The 13,324-nt window shown below is 42.8% G+C and overlaps 1 protein-coding gene across 1 annotated transcript in view; it reads right to left on the reverse strand.

Annotated features, from left to right (window-relative positions):
• Positions 1–13,324, reverse strand: part of ANKRD29 (ankyrin repeat domain 29) — a 37,649-nt gene that overhangs the window by 12,035 nt on the left and 12,290 nt on the right. The window contains exons 4-5 of the mRNA XM_066247363.1: positions 11,368–11,466; positions 6,354–6,452 (exon numbers count right to left, since the gene is read on the reverse strand). Of these exons, the coding sequence (XP_066103460.1) occupies positions 6,354–6,452; positions 11,368–11,466 (198 nt within the window). The remainder of the gene's footprint in view (positions 1–6,353; positions 6,453–11,367; positions 11,467–13,324) is intronic.

A 13,324-nucleotide genomic window follows, 5' to 3' on the forward strand; every position in this document is an offset into this window, starting at 1 on the left:
TCTCTGGGGTGAATCTGGGGTGGGCAAGCCAGGGGTGGTGGAAACACCCAGATATTGATAAATTATGGTGAATTCCAGATGGGGAAGCATGGGCTCCTGTTCTTGGGACGGACCCAGGAAAACTGCAAGTCCCTTGCCAAAGCTCTGCATTTGGGCTGGTGCCTGAGGGAGAAATGACTGTGGGAGTTGTCTGAGCCCCGGTCCTCCTAGTCCACATCCACTAGGCAGCTGGCCACCTAGGAGTCCCTGCCTAGGTGGGAAATTGGAAGTGCCAGGCAAATAGTGGCCTAGAGAAAGCCTGGACTTGGGAGGATAAGGCCACAGACATGATTTCACCAACAGAGGGGATGGCAGGGCCAGTAGATGGTGATATCAGCTGACCTCCAGAACACCAGCACAGGACACTCGGGACCAGCGAGGCTGGACGAGGCAGCACAAGGAGGAGACACGAGCATCGCCACCTCACGCCAATGCCAGGTGACAGTCTGACCTCTGAGAGCTTAGGTCACTTTGGAAAGAGAAGGGCAAGAGGAGGCAGGAGGATCCAGAACTGACTAAACTTAACCTCTGACGTGATTAAGATACCATGGCCCAAAGAGATTGTGTTAGTCAGATAAGACCGAATTACTACTCATCAGTGGCAATAGGGGCTGAAGGGCAAGATGATTCAGTTACCGGATAGTTTCGTTTTCTGCTGAAGTATGTAAATTCAACTCTAGTCTACTCTTCTCAGCAGGGATTACTGTGCTGCTTGCTCACTTCTGTCCTGGCAAAAGGACAGAGGACAGAGACAATTGGGAGGGGAGGGGTGTGTGTGGCAAATCAGGAGCCTAGAAAGTTCTGAGGGCACTGGGAACGTAGTAGGAAGACTCGGACACCTTTGTGTCTTGGGAGAGAGAATGGGAAGAGGAGCTGAAACGAATCATGGAAGAAGTCTGAAAACACCCTTGCCCCTACCTCGCCCTATTATAAGGGCCTCCGAGAGAAACCGTCTTCAATCTGAATATTAGCAAGGTAAATACACCCTTAATTGGTATGTCTAGTTTACAAAGCCCTTCTTCATTCATTGTTTAATTTGATTGTCCCAATAAAGAAGAACCATTTACTCATCCAACCACCCAACAATTATTAAGCATTTTCTTAGTCTCAGGCAGAGTACTAAAAATACACGGTCTCTGTTACCAAAAGAACAAAGTCTAGTGGCGAAGAGACGTGGAGATTTCAGTAGGATTGCAGTGCTACAATCAAGTATGGACAAAAATGCTCCAGATGAACCATGGAGCATGGGAGTTACAGGGTGTTGGGCAAATGAGTTTGCAAAATTTGTATTTTTTGAGTTTGCTCACTTTTAGTGTTACATAATGGCGCTGGGCAGTGCCAGGTATGTGATCTGTGAAATTGTAAATTACCTTTCTGCTTGGGAAAGGCCATTGTCTTGCTAATGTTTGCTGGAGGAGAGGTTTTCATGCCAGAAAGTATTGAAAAGAGAAGGGAGGAAGCCATGTTAGAGCAGAGTTTGTGCAGAGAGAAGGGAGAAGAAGGAGATGGGGAACAGATATGAGGGGCTTTTGCAAGCTGCACTGAGATTGGTGGGCCCTTTGATTTTAGGAGAAACCGGAGAAGATTCTCCTGGTTGTGGAACCGGAGAATGTGTCAGTGGCTTTGGGGGTCCCAAGTCAAAGGGAAGTGTCTTTTCCCTGTGTGTTTGCTTGCCGGCTGGTGCAAGACTTGAATAAAGGAATGGCCCACCATTTTTTGGCTCCACTGTTTCTTATGTCTGTCTGAATCTAATGGGAACCTGTACCTGAATGGCTGTGACAGCGGTGATGGCCATGACTACTGGCTATACACAGGGTCAGCTTCACAGATGGGGTGTTGGTACCTAAACTGGGTCTTGAACATGGACTAGGATTTTGCCAAGAGGGGAGAGGTGGGGGGAAAGGAATTCAACAAAGAGGAAAGAACATTCACAGTCACAGTGCCTTGGACAAGAGTGGTGGGTTCAGGCAGGGTGGGAAGTCCAGCTGGCTTGGCCTGAGGGGTATGGGTGGGACCCTGGGAGGCAGCAGAGGGTATCTGGCCTCCCCAGAGGGTTTTCCAGGGTTCAGATGCTGGTGCACTTCTCCCTCCTTATCTGCTCCGGATTCACTGTTCTTTGTTGATATCGCCAGCAGAGGGCAGCCAAGAAAGGGCAGAAAGGGCTATCAGTGGCTGGATGCTTTATAAGGGTTTTTTTTTTAGTACTTTTTTTTTTTTTTGTGACAGAGAGAGACAAACAGATGGGAAGGGAGAGAGATGAGAAGCATCAATTCTTTGTTGCGGCACCTTAGTTATTCATTAATTGCTTTTTCATATGTGCCTTGACAGGGGAACAGTGGACTACAGCAAAGCAAGTAACCCCTTGCTCATGCCAGTGACCCTGCGCTCAAGCCAGTGACCTTTAGGCTTACGACAGTGACCACAGGATCATGTCTATGATCCCATGCTCAAGCCGGCAACCCCACACTCAAACCGGATCAGCCCACACTCAAGCTGAAGACCTCGGAGTTTTGAACCTGGGTCCTCTGTGTACCAGTCCAATGCTCTATCCATTGTGCCACTGCCTGGTCAGGCTAATAAAATTCTAATGACATTTATATGTAGAAAGGTGCTGAGATGTGCTATATTGGGAATAACTATTAATATAACAGTAATGCTGCTGCTCAATTATCACCTTAATTTCAATAGTCATGGTAAGTGGAAAAAGATGTCAGCATTTCCTGATTGAGACACTAGGCAAATTACTCTATGTCTCAGTGTCCCTGTCGACAAAAATATTAACCTCACAGAGATATTTGTGAATGAGAAAACATAGAAAGGTGTTGAGCACAAGTACTGGCTAATAGATGCTTAGAAAATGGTAACCAAATCTGAATATTATTGATCATAAGAAACAGTAAGCACCTAATCTGTATTTTTGCCCATGAAGTGCTTCCATGTGCTTTATTTGGTTCGATTCTCCCAGTCCCCCAATGAGATAGCTGGTCAGCAGTAGGAACAACTGGGAAAATGGGACTTGGAGGACACCTGTGTATTTCATTACTGATGACTGCTTCTCCAGATCTGGTTTTTGAACCTAGAAAGTTGAATAGGAGTTAGAGCACTACTGTCAAATCAAATTATTTGTCAGTTGATTATCTAGTTTATGAATAAGAGAGGTTCTCCTCTTCTGTATACCTCAAGTTCTGTTTTCTCTTTTATTTTTTCCTTCTATTAAAATGGACAGAATCTTCACTGTGAAGATGAATTCATAATGAAAGTGATGGAAATTAGGTTGATTTAGCTCCTTTTTTGTAGAGTTTTGGAGAAAACTGGAGTAGAAAAAAGCATTTAAAATATTTATATAAGTCTGAATTCTTCTTGACTAAAATATGTAGTTTGAAAGTATATTAAATTGAACAAATCACCATGAAGTAGAAGTTATAACCTCTATAGCACTTAAAAAAAAAAGAAAATAGAACATTTAGCTTGAAAAAAATAAGATTTATAGCAGGGGTCCCCAAACTACGGCCCGCGGGCCACATGCGGCCCCCTGAGGCCATTTATCCGGCCCCGCCATACTTCCGGAAAGGGCACCTCTTTCATTGGTGGTTAGTGAGAGGAGCATAGTTCCCATTGAAATACTGGTCAGTTTGTTGATTTGAATTTACTTGTTCTTTATTTTAAATATTGTATTCGTTCCCATTTTGTTTTTTTTTTTTACTTTAAAATAAGATATGTGCAGTGTGCATAGTGATTTGTTCATAGTTTTTTTTTTAGTCCGGCCCTCCAATGGTCTGAGGGACAGTGAACTGGCCCCCTGTGTAAAAAGTTTGGGGACCCCTGATTTATAGGGTTATGATAGCTGTTATTTGCTATTTGCCTACAAAGTGGGAAAGGATTTAGACTTATTTTGCATGCCAGGTAATAAAAAGAAGACTGATGGGTGAAAACCTTTTTTTAACTCCTTATTACTTGTGACAAAGTCAGCCAGGACTAATATCATTTTTGTCATATTTATGACACTACCTGTTTTCTCAGAATGGAATTAAATATGCAGAGTTTACCCTCTGGGAGCTGATGGAAGTTGGACTAGTCTAGCCAAGCTAGATAACCTTTTATTTATAAGCTCCCGACAGGTAGTAAAAAGGTTATGGCTTCACAGGTGCAGCGGAGGCCTGTAGGGTACAGAGGGTAAAGTGGGGTCCGTACACTCCACGGAAAGGAAAAATTCTATGCCCTCCCCAAAGCAATTCTTATATTATAAAACACCCTGTTCCTGACCTGTGGTGGCGCAGTGGATAAAATGTCGACCTGGAAATGCTGAGGTGGCTGGTTCGAAACCCTGGGCTTGCCTGGTCAAGGCACATATGGGGGTTGGTGCTTCCTGCTCCTCCCCCCCTTCTCTCTATCTCTCTCCTCTCTCTCTCTCTCCCTCTCTCTCTCCTTTCTAGAATGAATAAATAAAATTTAAAAAATAAATAAATAAAATAAAACACCCTGTTCCTGAGTAACGATCTTCTCAGAGCTGGACTCTCACAATTCCAAACAATCACATGAGGAACAATCTTTGGAAGGGCATCTCACTGGCTCCTTGACCCCAGGGTGGAGCCCCCCCACTCCTAGACTAGGTCATCCACTTTGACCAGGTCACCCTCACCTCTGAGGAATGGAAAACACTGTGGTGTGTTGTGGCTACCATGGCAATAATGGTTCATTCATAACTCCTGGGTTTCAATGGCATCATCACATGACTCAATTTAGCTTTAAGTGGACACAATTTGAAATATATATGGATAGCATTTGAAATATATAATCTTATACTGACTTGGTTTTTTTACAAACAGTACTTTTGGCATATGATAATACGATTTATTTTACAAATAGATTTGTCAAAATGTCAGAAATTATTTTAGAAGCATGCAGAGAGAGAGAGAGAGAGAGAGAGAGATTTAATCATCTCATTCATAATTCACAGTGGTAACCTCAATAATGACCTCCAAATCAAACTTATGCAATTTAAATATAACCAATTCTTTTTAGTGAGTAAAATGAGGCCTCTGATTCAGAATCAATCAGCAATCTCAAAATAAGAAGGATCAACAAGAAAAAATTAAACTCCAATTCCCAAATGTCAGTTCTGGCAGGAATGGACGTGCAATTTTTTCTAAGTTTCCTTTCCCAGAAACGTTCCTGAGGCCATCTAAACTAAAAATATCTTTAAAGTTCTAAAAATATAACCTTACATTTATAGCAGTGTCTGGCACATATTAAGTTTTCAAGAAATACTGATTGAACATTGAATAAAACAATTATCAAAAATTTGGGAGTTTGAAGAGATCCTTCAGATCACCCTGCCCAGCCTGCTAACTTCAGACGAAGGAAGATAGGTCCAGAGAAGTTGATTCACTTGTTCAAAACCACACAGCTAGTAATTGGCAGAGCTGGATCAAGAAGTCGGGGTTCCTGACTGCAAACCTACTTTGTGCAAAGGCTCTTTCTTTTCTTAGATTCCTTGTGCACTGGGACTTCTTAAGACTAAAGAAGTCTGTGGTCAAGAACTTGCTTGGACCAACCTTAAAATTCCCATAGCTATTCGTTATGTGAACTGACAGGCATTGTCAGAGCAGGTCACATGACAGTGGGAATCCGCCTGAGTGTCATTTACTGGTAAGCTTGATTTTTCCATAGAAAACTACCTTTAAAGTTACCTTAAAATGTTTTGTTAAACACAAATTAATTAGTGAAGAACTAGTTCTTATAGAAGAGAGCTAATTATAACATCTTACGTTTGGATGATTCTTCACCTTTTCCAAAGTGAGGCCTGTTATCTTGCAGTTCTGTTCCTTTAAGTATCAGTTAATTGATTTACTCGATGCTAGCCTGCTATTGGTAACTGAAATTTCAATAGCATTTTGATTGTGAGAGATGAAGGCGCGGAACCTACTAATGACTGAGATAGGCTCCTTTTTGGATCCGTGAAAGAAGTGGGGAGAGGGTTAAGACAGCCTATCAGCAGAGGGACTGGGCAGGGCAAGGCCACCCACGCGCCTCGATTTACCTATGTCCCAGGCTAGCCTACTCTCATTAGCTCAGTACTGCCATAATTTATTTGAACAGGAGGGGGCAGATTGTGTACTTGACTTTAAACACCAAACACCCAAGTTTTAAAAATAGTAATGGTGACGTCAGCCAGAGTTCAGGTGAGCTGAAAGCAAAGAACAGGCGAGACCCTCATCAAAGATTAACTTGTATCACAGAAGCAGAAGGATTAGAGACGCTCAGCGCTGAGAGCCGGCCCGCTGCTCACTGCTCCGCGCACGAACAGAACATACCTGCCGTGGCTGGTTGACCTTGGCCCCCGAAGACAGCAATAATCGAGTAACATCCAGGTAACCGCCTTGGGCAGCCAGGAAGAGTGCTGTGGCTCCATCCTGAGAGATGGCAAATTGAAAGTGTAAAAGGAAAAAAAAAAATCCTTCACATTTTATTTATTTATTTATTTATTTATTATTAATTTTAATTTATGTTTACATAGATTCCAGTGCTGCCTGAATGCATCCCCCTCCCCCGTATTCCCCTCAACATCTCCCCTGCCCCCCTCCCCATAGCGCCCTCCCCCATTCCCTTCAGCTTTATCCCATCCTATCATCCCCTTTCCCTCTGTCCTCTTTCCCTCTGGTCCCTTTGATCCCTCCTCTGTCTCCATTCTGTTCCTCAGTTCACATTGTTCACTGGATTCCTCAAATGAGTGAGGTTATACGATATTTTTCTTTTTCTGTCTGGCTTATTTCACTTAACATAATAGTTTCCAGGTCATCCATGTTGTCCCAAAAGGTAAGAGTTCCTTCTTTTTCATGGCCCCATAGTATTCCATTGTGTATATGTACCACTGCTTTTTAATCCACTCATCCACTGACGGACACGTGGGCTGTTTCCAGATCTTCGCTATTGTCTTCACATTTATTTGAAAAGAAATTACCTTTTAAAATATATACATTCAATACATTTTCAACACTCTTTTTTCTCACATGCATAAGTTCCTGGTTTATTCTTTGAAGAATGATTCTAAAATATCACACTATGTCAAGCTGAAGCTGAAAGGTCAAGCTGAAAATAGACAGTTTTATAAGGATAAGTTATAACATGTATAATGATTGTTCACAAAATCCTGATGCCAGAACTTATGATACATCCAGTATCGTTGGTAGGAGCATCTAGGGTAGGGGTCCCCAAACTACGGCCCGCGGGCCACATGCGGCCCCCTGAGGCCATTTATCCGGCCCCCGCCGCATTTCTGGAAGGGGCACCTCTTTCATTGGTGGTCAGTGAGAGGAGCATAGTTCCCATTGAAATTCTGGTCAGTTTGTTGATTTAAATTTACTTGTTCTTTATTTTAAATATTGTATTTGTTCCCGTTTTGTTTTTTTACTTTAAAATAAGATAGTGTGCATAGGGATTTGTTCATAGTTGTTTTTTTTTTATAGTCCGGCCCTCCAACGGTCTGAGGGACAGTGAACTGGCCCCCTGTGTAAAAAGTTTGGGGACCCCTGATCTAGGGTTTCCAAATAGCCCGTCGCCATTTTTCTCTTGTCTGCACAGACTTCTCATTGGCTGCTTTCTGCTTGTGTTGCATGTCCTGTGTCTATCCACTTTTTAATTAGATTTAAAAATACAAATATTTAATACAATTTTCCATTTCAACCCTTCTGTCACTTAAAAGCAAAGTCTTAGTTAAAAAACAACAATTTAATAAATAAAAAACATTCAGAAATAAAAAATGTCCTTTTAATTAGATCTTTCCTGCTCCTTTCTTGTTCCTGTCCCCTTATCCGTGTCTCCCCAGCATGCAGTTTCCCCCAGCTATCTGGTCTACCGGAAAGTTCTGTCCGTTTTTGGAATAAAACAAAATACAAATTTTTCTTACCGTCAATAAACTTTATTAAATAATATAATTGCCATTATTATTAATGATTTCTTGCCAGCGTGAGGGCAATTTATATATCCCATTTTTGAAAAATGTTGTATCTTTTGATGCGAAAAGTTGAACCAGTGCTTGTTTGATATCTTCTTCGTTTTTGAATTTTTTGCCCTTCAAAAAGTTTTGTAAGGACAAAAACAAGTGATAGTTGGAGGGTGCTATGTCCGGGGAATATGGTGGATGTGACAGAATTTCCCAGCCTAGTTCTGCAATTTTTTCATGAGTCCCCAAAGCAGCATGTGGCCTGGCATTATCATGATGCAGTATGATGAGATCGCCGGCCTCTTTTCTTGGACTGCTGTCTTTAAATTATTCAGTTGCTGACAATACTTCTCCGAATTGAGCTTTTCGTTCGGTTTAAAAAGCTCATAATGTATTGGTCCTCAAATGTCCCACCATATACACAACATTCTCTTATTCAGAGTCAAATTTGGTTTAGACGTGGAAGGGCTAGGTATTCCAGGTTCACAATATGCCCTTTTCCTTACTATGTTTCCGTAGGTAATCCACTTTTCATCCCCAGTTATCATCCGGTTCAAGAAGGGCTCGATTTTGTTCTGAGCAAGCAGAGATGTGCATATGACGACTCGATCATCCAAATTCTTCTGACTTAATTCATGTGGCACCCATCTTGAATATTTCCACACCAATCCTATCTTCCGAATATGGTCCGAAATGGTTTGCTGAGCTGAATTAAGCCTTTCTGCGATCTCCGATGTTGTCAGAAAAGGATCTTGCTTCAACATGGTCTTAACAACATCGTCATCGATCAAAGATGGTCGCCCAGAACGTGGCTTATCAAAAAGGTCGAAATCACCTGTTTCAAATTTTTCGAACCATCTTCTGCATGTCCTATCAGAAACTGTACCTTCACCAAACATTTTCAATAAATTTCTACATGCTTCTGTAGCATTTCTTCCTTGTTGAAATTTGTATAAAATACAGTGGCATAAATGAACTTTATCAGTAGCCATGGGTACACTATCGCTTCACACATAAGACTAATGTGAATCAACTTTGTTTTAGTTAATTTGCTACGTCAGTATGTATACATTAAGTGATAAAAATAGAGAGGCACACATGTGCCAAATAAATATATGTGCTTACGTGTTGAAACTTGCTGTGATAGAAACGGACAGAACTTTCCGGTAGACCTGATATAAGACACTTTCAGACTAACTTCCCGAGTAAGAATGTCCATGAACTTGCTCCACGCCAGCCCAGCAGATGCCCTAAGACCTATATAGACAGCTAAGCAATCTTGCATAAAAGCCCAAAGCAAGTGCTTGTTTCCGATTTTATTTAGTTTTCTTTTTCACTGGGAGCCTACATCTTCTGGTCATTGCTTTTTTTCTTGAAGACATGTCATTGGGTAATTTCAACCATACATGGGGTCAGCTGAGGGCAGTGCGTGTTCCCCAGCTGCTCACTCCACACAGGCAGGGCACGGTGAGCTTCATTACTTTTAGACCACAGTGGAAAACCCGAGCACATCCTAGTGGAAAACACCTAGTTAACCCAGCTAATTACCATCCTCCCATCAGGAACACCAACCACAGGTTAAAATACAAAGCACCTTTCCCTGCAAGTCCAGCCACGTGGAGGGCGCTGGATCTCCAGTGGGAGTCCGCTGAGTTGCCAGACTCCCCTCAAGGCAATCATTAAAAAATTAATTAGCCTGGACAGATTTTTAAGCAGGTGTTTGATATGGAATGAAATTTTCAGCTGCTCCTTACTGTGTTGCTACAGAAAGTCTTCCATGCCTTTAGCAGCTCATAACTCTTAGGAAGTTTCTAAAACGGATATCTGTGCAGTGAATTTTTTTAATTGTGCATTACAAACTTCTGTTCCTAGAAGTTTTCAGGGATCAATGAAAGCTATTCCCCATATTTCAATTGTGTTCACAAAATCTTGGAAACATTTACATTGGACTGTTTGGGTAAGGGTAAAAGTCTCCACAGAAAATGTAAGTTCTGGTGCATGAAATTCCTTGAGTCACCTTTTAACAGAGATGAACTTACTGTGGAAATTGGCTCTCCCCAAACTCTACATTTCTAAGATTATGTGCCTCTCTGATGAACTGTATGGAAAAATATTATATAACAGTAACAAATTCTATATCCACCATCAATTTGGACTGCTGTTAATGCTGTCACAACTTATTCTCTTTTTCCAAAGACTTTTGTTTTTTTAAGATTTAAAATTTAAGTCATAAGACTTGGGCTCACACGCACTCTCAGATATACTGCACCTATATTCTGCCAAAGAAATAGCTGTAGACTGCTATTTCTTAGACTTAGGCACATGTGAGAACCACTTGTTGCTCTAGCTGTGCCCTCAGAGACTCTGGCTTAGTTGGTCTGGGGTGGGCGTGAACAGTGGTACTTTATTAAAGCTCTCTTGGTGATTCTAATAGGCAGCCAGGAGTTGAGAATGACTCCTTTAGACCACTACCAAGTAGTTCAGTCATTCAACTGAGAATGCTGAGGCTCAGAGTGTTACAGATTTTGAAGGACAAAGGGCAAGGCTGGTTGCCACGGACTTCAAAGAGGTCTGTGATTTGTCAGTGAACTGTGTTAACACTGGAAAGGGTGTTCAGATGGAAAAGCTCACACCTACACATCTCATTACATGTCTATGAAGGTAGATAGTGCCCCAGGCATAAGGGCTAAATGTCTAGAGGTAGGATGGGCTCAAATCCGGTGCCTAGATAATTGAAAACAGGCATTCTTCCACTTCTCACTATGATACCCGAGTCACTTATCTCCCCCAGTTTTATTTTTTCCTACAAAACTGGAATCACATTCGCCGTAAGTCCTATGTAATTATAATGACAATCAATTAAAAAAGTGCCCGGGTAATGTGCTAATTACCAATTAGCAGCAAACAGACCCACACCAGCAGTGGGTGCCTTTCAAAGCTCAATGGTGTACAAGCTTTCCACAGGTCCTCATCCACACGATCTCACATCTCTGCCAAATAACCGGATTTCTCCTTTCTTGTGCTCTTCCCCAAAAAAATTCACAACAGCATTTATTTTGGTTTTCAGCAAGTCCATACGCCGGGTTTGTCATGTTATGAATGAGTATGTATCACCTGATTTTTGAAGATCCTAATTGCACAGGTACATGAAATATTTTATGTGCAAGAGATATAAGAGGGCAGAACAAAGATGGATAAATGATAGTATGTGGTTCCTACATAGAAAAAGGGCATTTGGTTAACTAGATTTTTCCCCCTGATGTCTCAGATTAATACCCTATTGTTCATTAAAATACTTAGGAAACTGACACTTCTGGCCTCCACATTTAGACCGCAGTGCTATGCGTGATGAGGGAACGAGCAGGGTCCCCTGGAAACACACTCACATAGAGCTGGTCGTGGATGTTGGCTCCGTGCTTCAGCAGGGTGTCCACCACCTGCATGTGCCCATACTGACTGGCGGCCAACAGGGCGGTGCCGCCCTCCTGTGGGCGTGCAAAGGATAAACATTTTAGAAACAGGCACAAGTCTTACCAAACAGGTGTTCCTCATATAGCGAAAACTTCGGAAAAGAATTTTCCATAGATAATAACAAACTCACCTGACTTCTTTGGTCCCTTTTACTTTCTTTTTTATAACTTTATAGTTCATCTTAAGGACTTCATTATGTCGTAGATTGGGGTGACTCGTTTGAGATCTATTACAGTTGACTAAGTTATAAGGATTCATTTAGAAATTTCCCATGTCTACCAGACTTATGAAAGTGATCACTCTGTAAGTTATATGAATGTCTGATCACTGTGTTTAGCACCTGAACCTAATATAATATTGTATGTCAACTGTAATTAAAAAACAAACAAACAAAAATGTCCCATGTGAAATGCAGACTCATCTGTTTGCCTCTCAATAAAGGAAACAAAGAACAGAAAGTCTGGACCAGTCAGTTCTGCCCTGGAATGAACAGAACAGTCTCCGTGGCTTCTGGCCAGAGACCCTCTTGACAAACACTAGCTTCTCCCAGTGGTTTCATCCAGGCGTAGGCCTCTGAGATGAAGGTGCGTTTATAGGGGTAACCTCTGGGGCCATTGCCTTCAGGAAACAGGATCTGCATCCATTAAAGGCTGGATAATTACAGCATGTTCCATGCGCCTCTCACCATCCTACTTTAGTATTTTCCTTTGAACATGTGCCAATCTGTCCAGGTCACTTTTAAATGTGGGCCCTTGAACTAAGCAGAGCACTGCAAAGTGGATGTGGTCTGACATGGAGTGGAACATTCCTTCATTCCATCTACTCTACTTTTATTTCTGCAGCCGAAATTGGAATTAGCTTTTATGTCAACCACATCATACTACCGACTCATGGAGCCTGTGGTCAGCTGAAACCCTTGCTGGTTTTCCTCAGGTGCTGAAGCCAATGCATTATCTCTTCCCATCTAGGACTATTGTTGTTTGGCTCTGTGAATTGGCATGTGGATATTTGAACTAATTATAAATAATGCAAGAACATGTCATCTGGTTTTAAAAATGTAAGTAATAAATATGAGATAGTGTGGCTTTTAAATTGGGGCATAGACCCGGTTGGCTCAGCGGTAGAGCGTTGGCCTGGCATGCAGGAGTCCCGGGTGCCAGGGCACACAGGAGAAGTGCCCATTTGCTTCTCCACCCCTCCCCCTCTCCTTCCTCTCTGTCTCTCTCTTCCCCTCCCGCAGCGAGGCTCCATTGGAGCAAAGATGGCCCGGGCGCTGGGGATGGCTCTGTGGCCTCTGCCTCAGGCGCTAGGATGGCTTTGGACGCAACAGAGGGACGCCCCAGAGGGGCAAAGCATCGCCCCCTGGTGGGCAGAGCGTTGCCCCCTGGTGGGCGTGCCGGGTGGATCCCGGTCGGGCGCATGCGGGAGTCTGTCTGACTGCCTCCCCGTTTCCAGCTTCGGAAAAATGAAAAAAAAAAAAATGGGGCATAGAGTGTTTATTCAAAATGCCAACCCCTCAGAGCTCCATCCGCAGATTCAGTAGGTCTGGGGTGCGGCCCAGAAATAGACCTTTCGACCAGCTTTGCCAGGTGACTGTGGTGAGCAGGTGACAGGCAGGCCTCACTTGGAAAAACACTGCTGTAAGAGCACCCACGCTCACAGGCAGTGAGAGCCTGGGAGGCACGTGGCTGAGAAGGCTGCAGTAGGGGACGGGCTGTGGGGTGAGGGAGCTGAGTTTTGAAGGGTGAGGGATGGAGAAGAGAGACTGAAAGGCTGAGGTGGGGGTGTGTTTGGGGGGTGAGCGTCAACATTTTGCTTAACAACAGCCATGAGAACCCATGATCCCAAGTCTTGTTGTGTCAGTTTTCTCAG

This window comes from Saccopteryx bilineata, chromosome 11 (genome assembly GCF_036850765.1).
Source record: "Saccopteryx bilineata isolate mSacBil1 chromosome 11, mSacBil1_pri_phased_curated, whole genome shotgun sequence".
In the NCBI taxonomy this organism is placed as follows: domain Eukaryota; kingdom Metazoa; phylum Chordata; class Mammalia; order Chiroptera; family Emballonuridae; genus Saccopteryx; species Saccopteryx bilineata.